Genomic DNA, 20,249 nt, shown 5'->3' on the forward strand with positions numbered 1-20,249 from the left:
CTGCAAAGAAAGCCTTGTGTTCAGCTCCAACATTTTCTAACAGCAAACAATTTAAAAAAAATGGTTTCACAGAACAAACTGTTAAAAGAGAAAATCCTCACATAAGCTTTTCCCGAGGGGGAAGAAATATCCACAAGGTTTAAATTGGCCAGGCGGATTTAAGAGGAAGCGGAAAAAAAAAAAAAAGCAGCTCTTTCTGTTGCGTCAAAGAGCCCACTGTGCAATAGGAACAGTGAGCGGAGTTGTTAAACTGGCAAGCTTCTGCTGAAGACAGCTTTTCAATATGCTCTCAGCATCGTCTCCCAGGGCTGGCTGGAGACAGTCCCACTCCTCTTATATGAGCTATGCTCCTTCAAGAGGCAATCGCTCTTAAGGACAGTTTCTATAAACATGCTGTTCAACTGGTTTTGCTGCACAATGAGGGTAATTAGACACATACCTGCACTCACGTATCCAAATTTCACGTTTCTTGGGGGAAATGCAGGCATATTTAAAGCAGTGACCAACAGCCCAGCTTAAGAGCAGGATGCTACTGATGACAGATAGCCGGCTGTTCTCTGCTTACACCATTCAGTTTGCTGTTAGCAGTTTTGAAAGACTGTACTGACGGAGAAAACCTCAGTATGGTTCCATTGGGATGCTGTAGTCCAAGCAGCTGAATCAAGGAGATCAGCAGTCATGTGCTCCTGACTACCTCTGTGTGTAATGCAGAGCTGTGGCTAGCAGGGGTGAGTTCATCGCCCCTCCTGGGAATGACTGCCACACGACGACAGAGGCTGAGGCAGTGTATTTACTGTGACAAGAGCATGGCAACTGAGCAACCTGGCTAGAGGTGAACAGAGCCACAGCCATCAGCATATACGAGGATTTGCTACACGAACTCCGCATATGAGAAAACCACCCTGTATCCCTTCTTCCACAATCAGTGCAGACCTAAGCAAAGACATTTCAGAGCACAGGTTGACCTACTGCAGCATGTCTTCATCTGATCAGCTAAACTGTCTTCTGGGTGTCTCTAACTATAAAGGGAAACTAGGATGCCTTCTCAAATGAAAGGAGGTTACAGACACCAACACATTGAGGTGAATACCATGCCAAGTGACAAGGCTGTGCACACCTGTGAGATGTGTGCAGAAGGAGACTGCAAGGAGCAGGAGCAGAATAGAACAGGTCAGAGAACGGGCTTTTCAGCATGACTGCAGATTAAAAGCAGTTTTAAAAGCAGGACAAACATATGGCTGGATTTTTATTTCTAGATCTTTCAGAATTGCCACAGAGATACTAAGAGCCTGAACAAGGCGGGAAGGCAGCAGGAGAAAAGGAAATATGTCCAGGAGATAAATCCTCCCTGTGTTATTTCTTTACTAATGTGTCTTCTACAGGAAGAGTCTACCCATCTGTTTCAGCTACTTTCAGGTTAAAATGAAATCCTCCCTTAAGAAGTGTTTTCGTAAGAAGCAGAACATGTTTTTTTAAATAAAGTGCAATTAATTTACATATGAAAGATGGCATTTTCTAAGCCTTGGCCCTGTTAACTGAATGCAAAGTCCCTTTTGTGCACCAGAGATGCAGCCAGTGTGCTGCTGCCAGTGTTCTGCTCACACCACACCCAGACAACTTACCACTTGCCAAGCTCCAGCCCTAGTGTCGCTTGAGTCCTGTGAGCGTATCATTAGCACTGTGAGTGTGGTGATTAATAATCCTGTCCATGCCGCAGGGAAGAGAACCAAGTCTGGTTCAAGATCCCAAAGCTAACAGCTAGACAAGCGTTCTAACAGCTCTCACAATAACAACACCCACTCTTAAGACTGACTAAATCTTCCCCACTATAAATACTGATTGCACACAGCTCAGTGCTGTCATACTGCAGGCTGAAGGAAACTGATCCCATTTGCTTTGTCTGAAAGGGATTTTTTGTTCATCTTGGGACTGTAAAAGTGCAGTTATTTGCACTGTGAGCACGTGGCTATACCAGATGCCCTCCTGATGTCCTTTGCAGCCTAAATTATTATGATTCAGTTAAAATTAGGCCAATTAACAAAAACTGCTTTTAGCTATTACAGAAATGAAGTGGACTGTGGCCAACTCAAGCATTTCAAAATCTGAATCTGGATTCAATTCTGAAGACTACAGAAAGCCCCAGAACCAGAGACCTCTATTCCATCTCACGAGAAGCCACCAGATCTGCTGGAAAATGTACATTTGTACTGACATTGCCATCTGTCATTAACAGATACCAACCTACAGAGAGCTGCGCTGAATCCCAACAATCCCGTGCAGTTTCACTCATGGATTCCCAGCCTCCTTTTGCTCTTCTTTCTGGTTCATCACTCAGCAGTTTAATCTACTATCTTTCACCACCAAGGGTGAGATAAGACACTTGATCTCAGCCTCAATTTCTCAGTCCCTGACAGCCTAGACACCTCCCAGCTGTAGGAAATTGCTCTGCACAAAGCCAATGGACACCAAAATGGTTAACAAAACACCTTCTACAAAATCTCATAGTTTTTACTATCTCAAAAATCCCCTTCTCCAAGGCCTCGCTCATAACATACTAAGGAAATTTATGCTTGTCAGATCTTCTCAGTATTGATACAACAGCTTTAGAAAGGAGAGCAAACTGTCTTTACCCATGCCAAAACCAGCTTTGATCTCTATAGGCCTAAAGAATGCATGCAGGACAATAATTAGCAGGTAAGCCAGCAGATGGACAACCATTTGTTGGGATTATACCAAGGCAGAAATTCAGAAAGTGGAGAATGACAATATAAAGCCCTCTGCCATTGTTCAATGCCACCTTAACACCTTCTGAACATTCTGTATTGACTGAAGGGTCACAGTCACATTCAGAGTCTCAGATGTAGCGCAAACAACTTAATGCATTATGCTCAAGGTCTGCAATACTACCTTTACATACTACCTTTGTGCCTTTCCCTGCACTGACTGTATTAACAACGCTGCCTGAATCCCCCACACTTGATCTTTGCCACTGACACCTTCAAGAAACAGGACAATCTTCCCAGGCAACACCAACCTTCACAGCATCAGATGACTAACATGCTTCAAGGTCAGCACTGTCAATTTCCTGCTACAGCAGATCACAAAGCCTCTTCCTGATTAACAAGGCTTATGTAGGCATTCCAGCTGGGTTCCACATTCCTGCAGGAAAGAGATTGTGCACACTTCCAGTCAGATGGCTAAGATACTGAGACCTTCAGTGTGCCCTGCATTGTTCACATCCAAACAGCATAGTCTGTGTGAGAATTTGGGAGAGCCACTCCAGAAGGGGAGGAAGAATCAGGCCTCAACCCGACAGGATTAGCCCAGCCCTGCCACCATCTACAGGCTTGGAACAGAAGATGAGTACAGCAAACCACTGGCACATCAGTGGTTCCAGTTCAGCACAGTAACAGCCCCAAATCACAGAACTGCAGAGATTGGAAGGGACCTCTAGAGATGGAGCTCAGCTAAAACCAATAGCTTCTGTTCTCAGCAACTTCAAATGCAAATCCTATTGTGATGTGGTAGAGACTCAGCACCCGTATTTTAGGAACTGTCATTATTCCATGCCCTTTTCCAATTTCCTTCTGCTGTGCTAACAAATGCTGATTTTCAGCCACGAAAAATTATCACAGTAATAACTATGATTCTCCAAAAAAAAAAGTTCCCTTCCCTCTTACACAAGAAGTGTTGTTTCTTACTCTGAGATTATTAAACCCAACACTCTAAATTCTCTTGATTAAAAATAGCTGCTTTTATAACTCCTTACAAAACTCGCCCAAAGCCATGATTTCTGTCTAGCTGGTACTCGAGTGTAGTTCTGCAGCAGATGTTTGGCAGGGGACTCCTTGCAAACCCATTCTTCAAAAGCAGCTTCTGATACCCTCTATCCTCCTGTTGCCTCTTGTGGCATCCTAATTCTGGCTTCACAAGCAGCACAGAGCAAGCCAGGACCAATCACCCCATCAATCCCTCCCTGGGCGGTTAATGAAGAGACACAATATACACAGTTGTGTTTTGAGCCCAGAAAGTAAAATGCTATCCTACAGCAGCCTGTGGGTTGGATAGTAGAGGCAGGAAAGAAAGATGAGGAAGTGCTCTGCATCCGTTTCATGAGCAAAAGCAGACTTTCTGCTGTGGCTCTGTCACCTCTGAACAGTGCATTAATCACATATTTCATGCTCCTTACAATTACAACTGATGAACATCTCTCAACAAAAGAGCTGAGAGAAGGGTCAAAGAACAGGATCTTGCACTCACTGCTGGGTACTGATAAACTGACAGGGTCGATTGCTTTCAACAAGACAATCCCGTGATAATTTCTCATGGCTACAAATCAGCATTTGTTAGCACAGCAGCAGGAAATCAGAACAGGGCATGAAATAATGACAGTTCCATGTCAGGCTAAAATCAGCTCTCTCCTTCAGAGAGTAGAGCCTTTGTAAACACACTTCTTCCTGGAGGCTACAGCTTATGTACAAGTTCTCTTCCACAAGCATAGGCAACACTGAGGCCACAGAGTGAAACCAATGTAGGATTCACACCCCAAAAGCGTGGGCGGTTCCTCACACAACGCTGGCAGTGGCTTTGGCGTAGGAGGAATTAGCAGCAGCAAGGAGAGATGGAGAGAAGTCAAATTCCCAGCCCTCAGATGACTCCATTCTCAGCCCAAAGACGACACCAGGGACAATACATTTTCCCCAAACTTAAAATTTGTGGAAACCTAACTCAAGAACACTTTTGCACCTGCACCAGAATAGCAAGAGGATCTGCAGACATAATAAATCAGCTGATAATGAGGCAAAAATGCACCCATTAATAAAGCAGAAAGGATGTTACTCCTTACCTGCTTCAGAGACTTAGCATCATTTTAGCTTTTTACTAAAGGTATTGTCTCCTAGATACAAAGACACATGGCCTTAAGCAGCACAAGTTCACAAGAGCAAAGTCTATAAGGTCTGTTGCTACATCAAAAATGAACGGCCTACTTGAAAGGAATAAATAAAGTGATAACACTGAACAAGTTTACACTTAGATAAGTAACAGGAACACCTGCATGTAATCAAGCATCTTAACACTGAAGACCATAAACTACAGATAAGCAAATCTATAAGTTGCTGAAGGTCAGGAGAGCTTATGGAAAGAAAAAGCTCTGCTCTTTGGCTCTACTGCTGGTTACCTTAGTCCTGAACTACAAGTGCCTTTTATCAGCACAAGCCATGGCCGTGGTGCTAGGGCCATGGACCTTTACAAAGTACTTTGATTTACACCAATATCAACTTCCAAAAGGGCACTGCTGTGCTGTAAACATTAGAGATTTTAAGTCAGTTGACTCCAGCCACTATTATATTCTTAACACCACTCACAAAACTAAGAAAGAGGAGCTCTTGAGCCTGGCTCAGGCACCGTACTATGTACTATCACTAATTCTAAAATGCTGATAGGTAGTACCACAAAATTTCTCATAAGTGACAAGTTTTGAGAGCCTAAACTGTTCCCCGAGCTACATAAAAGTACCTCAGCCCTCCCTACCCATACAAGTCCTCTTAATTTCCACTTCCCTACTACAGGTACATCGTCTGACCCTCAGACCACACACAATAAGGTCCCTATACCTCACTGGCCCCAGCGCAGCACAAAGACCCCCTCCAAGGCCCATACAGAAGACAAGAGAAAAGGCCACTAGAGCGCAGCCTCCCGAACATCGCCAAGAGCCCCGAAAGGACCCAAGATATGGCGGCTCCCGCACATGCCCTGGGCTGCGTGCCTCCCGGATGGGGCGGGGCAGAAGAGCGGACGAGCCGCCCCGGGGCGTCGGGGCGCATGCGCGCCGCCCGGCCGCAAGATGTCAGCTCAGGGGGATTGCGAGTTTCTGGTGAAGCGAGCCCGCGAGCTGGTGCCGGGAGATCTATGGGCGGCCAAGGCCTGGCTGATCACGGCGCGGAGCCTCTATCCCGCCGACTTCAATATCCAGGTGAGCGCTAGCGCACCGGCGGTGTACGAAAACGCAGCGCGGCGCTCCCTCACACGGCCTTGCTGCGGGCGCTGCGTGACTGACGGGCACGTCGGCCAATGGGCTGGGGGGGCGGGGCGGGGCGAGCGGTTGCCGTGGTGACGGCGGCGTCGGCGTTTCCGTTTATCGGCTGACAGACCCGCCCGTGCTCTGACAGCAGCTGTCGTAAAGTAGAGCTCCTCTTCGGCAGATGGCTTTCGATGTCGATGTGTTTCTTCCCTGCGCTCGAGTGGAAACCCTAGTCACTGATGTCGCCGGTTGTTTTGCTTGTGTAGAAATAAGCAGCATGTTAGTGTCACTGCGTGTACGTGCATACAGCCGTTCTCACGTGGTGTGTGGTTAGACAGGCCAGGCCCGCCTCTTCATTTCTACAGTGCTGCAGTCGTTTCCTCTCAGTTCCTGTTATTCGTACACGTGTCCTTTGGATTGGTCCGTTGTCGCGGGGTTTCCTTGGAGCAGAAAGGATAATGTGGTTGATAAATGCGTTCAGGAAGGCCAACGTGCTGTCCTTGCCTCCTGCAGTACGAGATGTACACCATCGAGAGGAACGCGGAGAGGACGGCGTCGGCGGGCAGGCTGCTCTACGACATGTAGGTAACACGGGGAGGTTTGTCCTACCAGCACGTTCTCAGATCGCTCTGCATTCTTTGCCTCAAACTTTGTTACAGGTTTGTGAACTTTCCGGACCAGCCTGCGGTGTGGAGGGAGATCAGTGTTATTACAGCAGCGCTGAGGAATGACTCGCAGGACAAGCAGACGCAGTTTTTAAGAGGTAAGGATTTTACTCTGAGGATAGGTAGAGTCCAAAAGCAACCTAAAGATAAGACCTCTGGTTTCATAGCTAGTGGGGTAAGTACAAAAAACACCGTCTGGTAAGCTAGAGAAATGATTGCATAGAGAGTTAAGTGGAAGGTCACTACGGGATCATTGTCTAAATGATTCCAGAGAACAATGAACTGTCATTAAAATGGAGTGATATAATTTGTGTAAAGTGAGAGTTACAGAAATGGACAGTGACCACTTGAGGTCTTGACATTCACTACTAGCAGCCATGGGCAGTTTTGAAAGCACGGTTTACACCAGACAAGTTGTAATCTCTTCTCTGAAGGTGCGCTTCAGAAATAGTAAGAATAAGCAGCGCGTCTCCCTTTGCGTACGGGTTACTCTAATTGATGAACTGTTTGCATTTTCATGGAATGGAGTTCATAGAGAATACATCTAAATTATAGGGAGAATGTATTGGTTTCTGTGTCTCGTGGAATATTTAAAGTGGAAAAGGTACTTTTCAGTTAAAGTAATGATGTTAGAAGTGATACATAAGCAAAGAATGTAAATGAAGATCTTGAAGCATATTTAAGTGTCAGATTCTTTTTTAGTGTTCTACTCATTAGCGTTCTTACTTGTTCAGTGCATCCAAAGAAACACAGGTTTCCTGCCGGCTTCATTCAGAGAGATAGCATTTTTGTTTTTTCAGGCTCTGGTATTAAAAAACTGAAAGAAATGTAAGGAAATGTTTTCAGTCCACGTAGCAAAGGCACATTGACCTTGTAGTTTACCTTTTATCAGCCACTTTTGCAGTTCAAATGCAGTGAGTTGCACTGTATCTTTTCTTTAAAGGATTATTTGAAACCCTTCCCGGTCGAGTGCAGTGTGAGATGCTACTGAAGGCCACAGAGCAATGTTTTAACACACTAGAAAGGGCAGAAATGTTACTGCTACTTCTGCGACGCTTCCCAGAGACTGTGGTACAACATGGGGTAAGAGTAGCTCATAATAAGCATTTTGTTTGTTTGTTTTGTAAATGCAATGAATATTCCATGCTTTGGAATAATAAGAAAAAAAAAAAAAAGAATAACACACACACACAGAGTGTTGAGGAATATTGTAGTCTAAGAGATGGTATTGTTTCAGCTTTTTTTCAGTAAATACTCACTGAAGGCAAAGTACTTTGAGGTTATAACAAGATTCAGAGCAGAGCATTTGCTTAGATGTACAAGACTATGCTGGAGCCCTTTAAATATTGACCTACTTATATTGAAGCATAGTTTGAAGACTGTAAAGTCAGTCAGTTCTGAAACTAACTTGAACTAACATATAGTACTTCATGTCTGCAACAGGCAAGAGTGCACAGGTCAGGTGACAAGCTGCAAATGTAAGGTGTGGTAGCTGTCACCTTTCTGTGCACGTCTTTACTGATACACTCACAGGCACAATTCTTTTGTTCCTGGTTTTGTTATCTCCTGGCATTGCTTTTCGTCTGGTATTACATGGTGCTAGATTAACTACATAGATATTAATGCATCCAGTGAAATAGTTAATTCCTACTGAATTATTCTCCAAATAATTGTTCATCTTCATTGAATTGCAATTCCAAAAGTTTCCAAAAACACTGGTCCACCATTTTTTTTCACCTCTGCTTACACAGGTTGGCCTTGGAGAAACGTTATTAGAAGCTGAAAATATTGAAGACCAAGAATCCCCAGTGAATTGTTTTAGAAAATTGTTTGGTAAGAAAACACTAATACTCTTGTCTCTTTGTACAAGTTTATAGAATGGCAGTGAGATAAATTTGGAGTTAAATAAATTGCTGTCTTAGTACTAAGATTAGAAAAGCACTTTATTCATAACAGTGTCAGGCTGCTTTAGGTGGCACAAATAGGTATTACAGTCATTCATTTGAGGTTTTTTGTGTTTCTTTGTGATACTGCTTTTCTGAAAGAGTGGTCAGATGCTGGAATGGGCTGCCTGGGGAGGTGGTGCAGTCACTGACTCTGGAGGTGTTCAAGGAATGTTTAGACTCAGTGTTGAAGAACATGGTTTAGTGAGAACTATTGGTGATAGGGGAATTGTTGGACTGGATGATCTTGTAGGTCTTTTCCAACCTTGGTGATTCTATGATTCTATGATTCTTTCTGGTGTTCGGTCTGCCAGAGCTGGGAATTCATGTTGCTAATTGAAAAACTTTACTTGGGACAAATAGAATTAAAAAATTCCACAAACTCTAATGATTTTGTTTTGTTTCTTTGCTATTTTAGTTTGTGATGTTCTTCCTCTAATAATTAACAACCCTGATGTTCGACTTCCTGCCAGCTTGTTATATAAATACCTAAATAAGGCAGCAGAATTTTATATTAACTATGTAACTAGATCTACGCAGACAGAAAACCAGTATCAAGGTAAGAGTATTTTTACAAAATTAGACTTTCCTAAAATACATTTTATCCTTATTGAAATAGGGCTTATAAGTCATTACTTTAGTGTAATGTATCTCGTAGAGAAAAAGAGGACAAAATGTCTAAGATCTCCTCATCCAACCTGTCAACTCTGACTACCCTGAAAGCTCAAATGTGTCTTTTTACATTGGAAACATACATTTCTCCTTAGTTATACATCTGTTAATTTGATTTCTTTCTAAAGAGAAAAATGTGTTTGTTTTCATAGGTTCACAAGATTCATCTGATCTTATGTCTCCAAGCAAACGTAGCTCTCAGAAATACATAATAGATGGTCTTACAGAGAAATCATCCCAGATTACAGATCCTTGGGAGAGGCTGTTTAAAATATTGTCTGTGGTGGGAATGAGGTGTGAATGGCAAATGGATAAAGGAAGAAGGTGAGAAATTTTCACTTTTCTAGGTATTCCTTTTTGAGGAGGATTGATCTTTTTAATGCTTAAGCAGATGAGTCAGAGAAGGACTTCAACATGAGGAAACATTTTCTGTAAATTCAGCGCAGCTTTTCTTTCAAGACTGTATAATGTAAAGTAGAAATATGAGCCCCTTTCAAATTACTTACTAAACTATATCCTTGTTGACTAAAGTCATACATAAGAACTACAGTAGTGTGGGATATCCTTTCCCAGTTGCCATAACAAATTAAAAGAAGGTGAATATTTAGTGAAGTTTCACTAGACTTTCCTGACATGCAGCTGAGGGATTTCCTGAGCTAAAACATTTAGCTTTTCACATTCAGTGTGAATTGTTTGCTTTAGTTTTTGGTCTGTGTAACATGCTGAATTGTTCTTTCTTTCTTTCTTAGAAGTTTTGGAGATATTTTGCATAGAATGAAAGACCTCTGCAGATACATCAGTAACTTTGATAGTGATGCACATGCTAAATACAAGAATCAAGTAGTGTATTCTACAATGTTGGTCTTCTTTAAGAATGCATTCCAGTACGTCAGCAATATCCAGCCATCTCTCTTCCAAGGTTAGTTTTCATTGCTAATGCCTCAAGGATCTTTCCAAAGTAGTCTTTTAAAGCTATTGATTTACAATCTGACATAGATTCTCTTTAAAATTCTCCCAATCTATTGCTCTTATCAGCAGAAGTAGTTCAGGACAACTTCTGTACTGGATTGGAGCAAAGATCTGTTCAACGTAGCGTTACAGTTTCAAGCTCAGCTAGCAACAGTAGTCTAGTGAAGAGAAATGTAACAGACCAGATGTTACATACAACATTGCTAGGATTCATTCCCACTGTTCCATCAGCATCATCTTTGTTTTTATTTTCTCCTCTGATTTTGATTCTTTGAAGCTTACATTTTCATGGCTTCTGTATGGGAACTGCTGAAACATGGCCTGAACCTCTGATTGATCACCTGAGGCAAGCAATGAGTCAGCCCTGGGAGCACAGGTGAAGGCAATTAACCTGTGCTGCCAGAAGGGGTGGAGCTTGGCTCCACCTCTTCTAGACCCATTTAAGAGCTGACTACCAGTTGAGAAGGGACTCTTTCTGGAGATCCTTTCTTTGGAGTTTTCTAGTGAGCCCTGGAGAAGGGTAAGTCTTCTAGTTATTCTTTTTTATTAACCTGCTTAGCCAAACTCTCTTGTATATTTCTTAGTTATAACATCTGTCTATTCATTGGTTATATACCTTTCTCCTGTCAAGAGGTCACAGAGCTTTCACAAAACAAGTGAATTTAATTTTGGTACATTGGAATATACACAAAAAATATGACTAATTGAATAAATTCTAAGTAAGGGAAATATTTCCTGAAATTCACTATTCTCAAAATCTGTGTTGGCCTTTGTATGGGAATTACTGAATCAGGGCCTGAACCTCCTCTGATTAACCACCTGAGGCAAGCAATGAGTCCGCCATGGAGCACAGGTGGAGGTAATTCCCCTTTGCCTCTGGAAGGGGTGGAGTCTGGCTCCATCTCTCTTAGATCCCATTTAAGTGCTGATTGCCACTGAGGAAGGATCTCTTTCTGGAGATCTCACCTTGTGGAGAATACTGTGAGCCTGCAACACAGGTAAGCGTTTACCATTTATTATCTTCCTGCTGTGGTGATCTTACTTAGTCTACCCTTCATGTATATTTCTTAATTACAATGTCTGCATGTTCACTGATTATATTGTCTTCTGGCATTATTTAAGCCTAATCTTTAAAGATGTGCATCTGCATGAATCCTTAATTAATTTCTAAATTGAGCATTTTAACATGAATACTATCTGCTGTTTTTCCTGCCCTCTTAAGTCTGCTGCGTTATCAGATTGCTTGGCGGTTCTCTCTTTGGGAGTGTTTGGTGAGCCCTGATCCTCAGTAAGGGGTGCGACTCTGTTTCTTCATTTATTAGATTGCGATCTTTGCCTTTCTTGGATAAAGACTGATCTGAAATAGCTGTATCTGCTGTCCTCTTTCTCTGCAGTAGGTGGTCATTATTTATTAATGCTACAATGGCGGACTAATGATGAAGTTACAATTCTAATTCTATGAGTATTGTTTACAAGTCTTAGTATCTTCTCCTGCTTGAGGTAATGATCAGTGGAGTAATTATACATTCAGTAAAATACCTACTGTGTAGGTTTTCTACAACTTTGTAGAGTTATTCAACAAGTTGAATAATAACAATAAATTGTTAAGTTTAGAAGATAAATGACAGTATGTTTTATGTGAAGAAAACTCAGTTGTTTAAATTACTAATTAGTTGTTTGGATTTCTTTTGTTTGGATCCAGAAGAAGGTAATATTACAGTGATGTAGTGAGGTGTTTTAGCTGTTTGATTCTGAGTTGACAGAGAAAGGGAAGTAAATCAGAGGTTAAGTCTGAGTTGTAAGATTGAGGATGTTAAAACTTAAGTTTTGAGAATGAACCAGCAAAAAAGAATACCTATTGAGACAGCAGAACGCAGAACTTCTAGGGACTTCTGTTGCTTATCAATAAGAAAATACTTCTAAGGTAACTTCTATTCATTTCTGCTCTAGAATCAAAATTCAGTGGCTTTCATATTGCTTTTATCAGAAGGGTTTTTCTTCTCTTGGAAAAACCCACTGGTTGGAGCTGGAAGTGTAGTGGTTTGGAAAAACAAAAGTCATGATGTCGGTCCAGTAGCTCTGAATTTTTATCTGTGAATTTCTTCTTGTCACATGTATGGACTTAAAGGAGACATCTTGAGAGAAGCTTCTCAGTGCATTTTTCTTACATAATTCATGTTTGCCTTGTTGAGGACTTGGGAAGTGAACGAGGCAATTCATGCTTCTCAGGCTTGACAGGAGTTGCTATTTGGGCTGATGCTTTTAGGGTTTTATTTATGATGCAAGTGCTAGAAATCAGATTCTAGACCATAATTAAGCTGAAAAACTCAATATGACTGTGTATAGCTTTCAGTAATGTAAGGGAAGGTTTGCAGCACAAGTAAAGGGTAAAGTTTACTTTGATTTTTAAGACTGGAGATCTTGGAATAAAGATTACAGTATGCTTGTCTGCTACTGAAAGGAACATATCCTTTGGAAAGCAAAGTGGTTGCTTAGGTGCTCTGAGAAAGAAGAATGAGTAACAGAAAAAAGCCCTCTGCTTTCTTCTCATGTGTTACAAGTAGGCAGCTCTTGAGACTTCAGTGTTAAAACTCTCCCAGGATTCCACTTGTGGTACACACTTATCTGTTTTCTCACAAATGCTGTTTTCTACATTGATTTGACCATTTTAAGTGCACACAGCTTACATTGTGACACAGAAATATGATACAGAGGAAGTTCTTCCAATTTGTTATAGCTTTTGTGTAGGTGGCATTTGACTGATGGTATCTAGTTTGAATCTAGTTGAAGGAGGTAAAATCATCACTTAATAAGCATAGCAGATCAGTTGGTGTAGCACCAACTTCTATTGACAGCTTACATGTCACGCTAGTCTTAAATCCTGCAAATAGAAGCAGCGCCAATGCAAGTACAGAGAACACTTGTTGGCATTACTGCGTTTTCTGGCAGAGATCTCAAAAAGGGAAAATGGAATAATGCATTTCCTCTTTCCTTAATTTCTTTTTGTCTGAGTTTTGCCCATCTATGTATAATTAGGTTATGCAAACTGAGAAAATATCTTGAAGGAGGAGTTCTGCAGTGGTGGGTGATCATGTAGCAGTCTGTTTCGAGGTTGTGATATAGTCCCATTTTCTATCTAATGAAATTTGAGTGTTGAGATCTGAAATACCAGGTCTTGCAGATTGTTCCTTCATATCAAGGGAAGCAGAAATTATGTATGTTTTGCCTCAACATGAGGCTTCTATAGAAGTTTTGAGAGTGGTGATGGGAGCTCTGAAATTATGCTGAATGGTTATAGTGGTAAAATCTTGCATAACTACCTGTCAGCATATTATTTTGACTCCTAGTGAGAATGTTTTGAAAATATTGCTGTGTTTGTAGCCATTAAGTCTAGAGCCATCTGTTCTGTTTACCTGTTGAATAATTGTATTTACATAACATTAAATAATGCTTGATGAGAGACGCTTGCTGTCAGAGTGTATCTTACTACTGCTTTGTAAGAAAAGGGTTCATAGATATATCCTAAAGCCTGTAAGATATTTCTTGTGAGTCTGGTAAATGTGTTCTAACCTTTACTATAAGGCTGCTTTGAGGAAAAACAGATTCACCACTGCTGCTTATGCAACTGAATTGCATTTCAGATTTTCATCTTCAACATATTCCTTCAGTGCAAAGGAATAAGAATCAGCTTGATGTAAGCTCAGTACTTTTCAGATCAATTGAGATCTAATTTGTTTAAACCCAGGTCCAAATGCTCCAAACCAAGCCCCACTGATTCTTCTTGAGGATGTGACCAATGTCTATGGTGATACAGATATTGATCGTAACAAACACATACACAAAAAGAGGAAACTTGCTGAAGGAAGAGAAAAAACAATGGTAGGTTCTCTAGATTTTCTTCTTGTAAAATGATGGTACCAATAGTGGAATTTCAACAGTAGAGGTTTTGATGTGTTTTTAGAGCTTCCTGACGACAATGGTTTCTGACTATTATAGGAACATGCGTTTTGCTAAGAAAAGCAAGAGTAAAACAACTCTTGTAGCAACTGCTGTAGATGCGTGTGTGGATATGAATACTTCAGGTGACAGAAGCTATAAGGAATGGCAGCAGCAGGTGAAGCTGAACTGACTTCATTACTGAACCTGATTACATTTACTTCAATAATGGAAAACAGTTACATAGAATTTCTGATGTAGAAGTACTTATACTTGCATGGGAATACTTCATTTGCATTATGCCATTGAAGGCTTAAACTGAATGCGAAAAAGTAACATCCTTGAATCAGTAATCTGGCTAAAGCATGTCTTGGAGAACTGTCTCTTGGGATACTGTTTATCACATAATGCCACTGACTTTCTTGGTAGCAAACCATGTAAAAAAAAAACCTAAGTGAAATAATGAAAAGTCTTGCAAAGACTATGAAGTTAGGATCTTAAAATCTGTTTTCAGACTGCTTACTTATCTTAAGTGGAACTTCTGTGACTTCAGAATTGTATGAAATGTAAGTATTGAATCTCTGGGTTTTTTGTTGATAAGCAGAGCTCAGATGATGAGGATCCTTCTGGAAAGGCGCGAAGTCGTCATATTGCAGTTAATAAGGCAGACCTTGCAAACTCTATTGAAGTACTAGAGAGCTTTAAACTGGCAAGAGAGAGCTGGGAGCTGCTGTGTTCACTGGAATCGCTTGACAAAGGTAAGGCTAACTACAGACAGTGCTACACTTACCTTTTATTGCTGTTATTTTAGTATTGGTGAAGTTGAATTCCTGTCAGTGGAAACCTGCAACTTAATTTGCATCTCTATTTTTGATCTGGGTTCTGGAAGAAGCTGTTCTCAGTTGTTACTCTTGAGTGTTATGTTTCTTCGCTTTTGTTTCATTCCTTGTCTTCACTTGTTCACTGGCTTCTTTTGGAAGTAGCTTTCACTGAAGGAGCAGTTGATTAGTAGTAGTGCTTCTAGGTGAGGATGTGCTGTTAATGGTTGCTTTAGTTCATGCTTAAGCAAATTGGTTTTACATTGTCTGATAACATCTAATGTGATAATATTGAAGACAAATTTATCTTCTAAAAAAGTAAATATTGTCATTTAACAGTATTCACACTGAAGAAAAGTGTTATGGAAATATGATTGTATGTTGTTGTATTGAAGAGTATCCTTTTCTAAAGGATTAACTTTCATGTTTTGTTTTCTAAATACAGCTTTATATTTGTGAATCGTTGTTTTTCAACAATCGTATGTGATCAAATGCTGCTTTTTTCTCTGATAACTTATGCAGAATTCACCAGAATTTGTTTGTCATGGAAGACTGAAACATGGCTTTGGTTAAGAATCTTTCTTACAGACATGATTATTTACCAGGTAAAAAAGATAAAATACTAATGAAAATGACTCCGCACTATTGCTCTTTTAGTGAAAAGCTATTCTGATCTAGCTTGTTAGATGCTTTGTGTCTACTGATTTCGTTCTTTGAAGTATGATTCTTCAGGGGATGGAATCATACCATTCATAGCGCAAAGCTAGGTACCCTACACAATATTCCTGTCTCAACTAGTTGTTTCTTGAGTCCAGCTTGATATGCATTAGCATATCAAGATGACCAGTAGGTATATATTGTGAAATTAAAATGCAGCTTGTCTGCCAGTATGTTCTGTTAAGATACCATCAGAGAGAATTATTTTTTAAATCACAGGTTTTAACATGTTTCAGTTGGACTTAAAATTGTTTATCTCATTAGAAATTAGACATATTCTAAACATCATCCTACCATTCACAGAACAAAGATTGTTCTTTCATATATCTCCCTTGGTATTCTTCTATTCTTGCTGAACAAAAGCTGTTTTAAGCTTTATTTAACTAAATGAAGTAATCACAGTCTTTGGAGTTAGCTATTATTTCAGTTATGGGACTCTATAAAAGTTTTTTAAAGCAGAGCTGTTTGTGTCTAGCCTTGCAAGTGCTGAATCCATACTCAAGTACATAGCACATCACTGGAGTGTTTTCAGCAACATTGAAGCCTTTTTATTTAGACACCCACTTCTTGAAAGTTTTCTATAAAGGAATTTCTATTTCTTTCTACCCATCTTACACACTCTGTTCCATCTTCTTAAAGGGACAGTACAAAAAGGCAATTAGCAGCCTGCATCATTTGGCAGCTCTTCAAGGTTCTCATTCTCCACAACAAATTACAGGACAAGGATCACTAGAAAATCAGAGAGCACTAATCCAGTTAGCAACGTGCCACTTTGCCCTTGGAGAGTACCGGGTATGTACAGCATTCATGTACTGGTCTTTTATCTGTCACTGTGGTTCCCATTTGCTTTGAGTTTTTGTTAGTCTACTTCCAGTAGGGTATCAAACATAAGCTAGGGTCTACAGAAAAACTGATGCTTCACAGGGAAAAGAATTGAACTTCCTGCCTAATCTGAGTATCCATTATCTCCCACATATACTCTATTTGGTAGCTATGATTTGCAATGTTAACTAAACAGTGACTTACTGTAGCTAAAAGTATTTCAGTGGTCTGTCAGTGCAAGCTTGATTATTTTTTTTGAACTACCTTCACTGAAAGTTTCAAAATGTGAGGAAAACTCTTGTGTATAGGCTTCATGTTGCAGGGCAAGAGAAGGTGTATAGAAAGTAAAAATAGTAGAAATAAAGGCTTGAGTAAGGATCTTAAACCATCCTAGTACTGGTCTAGTTGGACTAGTCTTTCCTATTTTTCTAGCTTAATACTTTATCATTAGAAATCTAATCATATCTGTTCAGACCTCTTACTGTCTCCAGAAAATTTCATTAAAATTTACAGCCTTTCTGTCATACTGTTAAATTGTCATTTTCCTGTTCTATTTTTACCATGGCAGGATGAACTTTTAAAAGCTATTCTAAGAATTGATTGGAAAATGTAATATTTCAAGATAAAAATTTTGCATTTTTATTGATTTAACACTCTTGAGAACAACTAAAATGGTTTCAAGCTCTGAGATTGTTTAATGGGATTCATATCACAGCCATGTCTTTTTGCTCAGCCAGGCTAAGATATGCACTGATTCTACAGTTCCATCACTGAATTTTGCCTTCTGCTTTGTCTGAAATTTTTAATGAACATAAATAACTTAAATTTAATTTAGACTTACCTATTTCTTGCTTTTCTTGTTTCTATCTTGTCTCCTTTTTATAGCAAACATGCGAAAAAGTGCTTGATCTCATGTGCTATATTTTACTTCCAATACAAGAAGGAGGTAAAGTACAGGAGGAGCAACCTAAAGTAAAGTCTAAATTCAGAAAAGGTATGCAGTTGCTACTACCCTAAGCTCAGGATCGTCTCAATTTTAAACATTGTTTATATATAATGTATATATTTCTCTTCTAATATTGTGAAAAACAGTTCTTGAGGTAGAGGTAGTTCTTGACTCTTTTTTTCTTTTGTTAGTTTGTGTCCTGCTGATACCTATTAAATTGCTTTGGGGACCAAGTCCTTACACAGTAAAAGAGAAGAAAAGAGAATTTTTAACAATGTGTAACTTCACATTTTGAATCCTCTGTAATTACATTCCAAGTTTTCTTCACTACCTGAGATTGTAGGCAAGCATTTATTCATTTTTCTTCATTTGAATTTCTTCTAAACTTAGAGAATCAGAAGAGCACTAAAGAAGTCCATGATAAACTGTTCTGTTGCAGGGTCTGATTTGAAGCTTTGGCCGTGTACCAGTAGAGCTATCATGCCTTACTGCCTTCATCTGTTGTTAGCTTGTTTCAAGGTAAGCTATAGTCTGTAAGCTATAGTCTCAAGTCCATAAAGGCCTAGTGTATATATAGCTGGAGTCCTGAAACTGTATGGCCTTATCCCAGTGGTGGCACTAGGCATATGGGGCTCTACTTAAGTGTTTCTCACCTCAGTAGGTTTGTGAACAGACACTTCTATTTGAGGAGAGGAATAGCATTTGTTCTTTTTCTTTTTAGTCATTGTAATTTGAGGCAGAGAAAATAAGATTTCCTCAAAATACTTTTACCTGTATATCTAGACTTTGCTATAAGTGACTGAAGAGAATTAGGCTGGGAATTTCCAACCTATTTTAAATATGTATGTTAGGGCAGAATGAAATATACTTCTTAAAGAGCTTGTTTTGTATTTGTGCAGATGCAGTGAAATCCAATCAGTTTTTAAGTGTAATGCGACTTCTCTATGCCTTTTTTTCCTGAAGCTCAGAGCTTTCACTGACAACAGAGATGATACAGCATTGGGCCATGTGATTGTTCTGCTTCAGCATGAGTGGCCAAGGGGTGAAAATTTGTTCCTGAAAGCCATCAACAAAATCTGCCAACAAGGGAACTTCCAGTATGAGAATTTTTTCAACTATGTCACAAGTATCCTTTCTCTAGCCAGGAGAGTCTTTCACATTCAATATTATTTGCTGGGGTGTTGAGGAAGCTGTTGGATAATTTCAGCAGGCTCTCTGTGAATAATGTTCTGTATATACAATGCAAGCCTCTCACAATAACTGGCAGTGAATAACGGGCTGTAAATATGCCTTCTGTTGCCTGACACTTCAGAGTACTTCTAAGTACACTGTAATAGCACTTTAATTCAGAGAACAGCAGTAGTGTTGGATGTTGAATCTTTTCAGTAAAGATACACGTGCTATTGAACTACAGGATTGTTGTTTTGCTATGCCATGCTTAGCTGTAAATAACAAAAATGAAGTGGCTTCAAAGAACTGATTTGAATAATTCAAGATTATTAAGCTTGAATGCTTTGTGTGGGTAAGCTTTGGGGTTGAGTAAGTTAAATTATGTCAAGGTTCATGCTCATCATGTCTGATTGTCAGCTTTTTTACATACACTTGGATCAGTATATTCACACAGCTTAGTGTTTAACCAGAGTAGACAACCAACCATGGTCCCAGAAAGCTCAGGTTCAGATTCCTTTGTGAGACAAAGCCCTGTTCAGGGGCTTTGCAATATTGGCAGTATTTAAGGAAGAAAAGAAACAGCTAAATAAAGGACAAAATAGGAAACAGAAAAGGTGGTATATACCATTACAGAGGCATATTCTTCAATCTCAGTTTTACTATGCAGTGCATGGGAAAAGAATGGAAAATCAGCTAGTGAATTTGTTGGGGGAGAGATGGTCCTAATGTTTTTAGCTTTCCTTGCAGTCAGACTGTACATACAAAAAGAAGTTGACTGACTGATGTGTATTTTGCACTTCAAAAAACCTTTTTTCCTTTATTTCTGGAGGGCTGGGAATACATGCTGTGATCTTGTTTATCACTTCTGGAAATTAGATGTTGTAATAGCTGTTAATTGTGGCTGTCCTTTGGGCAGTGTGGCATCGTGCAGGAAAAGGAGGGGTGTTTACTATATTTTTCTCCTTCAAAAAAAATCTTTAACTTTTCTTCAGATATTGATATGTTGGAGGAATTTGCTTATTTAAGAACACAGGAAGGTGGAAAAATCCATCTTGAACTGTTGCCAAATCAAGGAATGCTGATCAAGTAAGGATAAAAATGTATTCACTCTTTTTTAAGTAAATCATGTTCTGTCATCACACGTAATTAATATTCAGTGTATTAAGTCTGTCATAGTTATGAGTTTAAATGTAAGGAATTGGATAAGGAGCTCAGATAATCTCTTCTGACCTGTGAACTCCTCTGTGCTGTTGTTCAACTTCAAATTCCTTTTACGGAACTTTGTTCTTAAATGTTGCATGTGCTTTAGAATTATGTGTATTACAGTGATGCCAGATGGTTCTTTCAGCCAGAGGCTTGACTTGCATTTGCAGGAATTCTTTAAGTAATTAGGCACAAGTGCAAGCAATTAATAATTTGGCTGAAAAACAGTGCTGAACAGAAAGCACTACTTGTTGCAGACAAAGACTTGATATAAAGCATAAATTATGTTCCAGGTATGTAACTTCTTGTCTGAATTAGCAGATCATCTGTTACTATGTACTAAACAGCTTATTCCACTCAACTTTT

General features: G+C 39.8%; 2 protein-coding genes across 36 annotated transcripts in view; one reads left to right on the forward strand and one right to left on the reverse strand.

The window, feature by feature from the left end:
* Positions 1–5,832, reverse strand: part of CSGALNACT1 (chondroitin sulfate N-acetylgalactosaminyltransferase 1) — a 60,885-nt gene extending 55,053 nt beyond the window's left edge. For 10 of the 30 annotated variants that reach the window (XM_090138725.1, XM_090138704.1, XM_090138698.1 and 7 more), the window contains exon 1: positions 1–5,832. The gene's annotated coding sequence lies outside the window, so the exon portion shown is untranslated. The other 20 variants (XM_090138720.1, XM_090138723.1, XM_090138718.1 and 17 more) reach the window with 17 other exon arrangements.
* Positions 5,817–20,249, forward strand: part of INTS10 (integrator complex subunit 10) — a 19,921-nt gene continuing 5,488 nt past the window's right edge. For 2 of the 6 annotated variants that reach the window (XM_031607584.2, XM_031607580.2), the window contains exons 1-16: positions 5,817–5,974; positions 6,536–6,603; positions 6,682–6,785; positions 7,631–7,770; positions 8,439–8,520; positions 9,049–9,189; positions 9,455–9,626; positions 10,052–10,221; positions 14,017–14,150; positions 14,809–14,965; positions 15,548–15,630; positions 16,382–16,534; positions 17,450–17,558; positions 17,950–18,029; positions 18,474–18,636; positions 19,673–19,766. In XM_031607584.2, coding sequence (XP_031463444.2) covers positions 5,846–5,974; positions 6,536–6,603; positions 6,682–6,785; positions 7,631–7,770; positions 8,439–8,520; positions 9,049–9,189; positions 9,455–9,626; positions 10,052–10,221; positions 14,017–14,150; positions 14,809–14,965; positions 15,548–15,630; positions 16,382–16,534; positions 17,450–17,558; positions 17,950–18,029; positions 18,474–18,636; positions 19,673–19,766 — 1,979 coding nt within the window. In that variant the 5' untranslated portion in view covers positions 5,817–5,845. Of the gene's footprint in view, positions 5,975–6,168; positions 6,302–6,535; positions 6,604–6,681; positions 6,786–7,630; positions 7,771–8,438; positions 8,521–9,048; positions 9,190–9,454; positions 9,627–10,051; positions 10,222–14,016; positions 14,151–14,808; positions 14,966–15,547; positions 15,631–16,381; positions 16,535–17,449; positions 17,559–17,949; positions 18,030–18,473; positions 18,637–19,672; positions 19,767–20,249 lie in introns of those variants that run through there. The other 4 variants (XM_031607585.2, XM_031607581.2, XM_090138682.1 and 1 more) reach the window with 3 other exon arrangements.

The sequence above is a fragment of the Phasianus colchicus genome, chromosome 4 (genome assembly GCF_987193195.1).
Source record: "Phasianus colchicus chromosome 4, bPhaCol1.hap1.1, whole genome shotgun sequence".
Lineage (NCBI taxonomy): Eukaryota > Metazoa > Chordata > Aves > Galliformes > Phasianidae > Phasianus > Phasianus colchicus.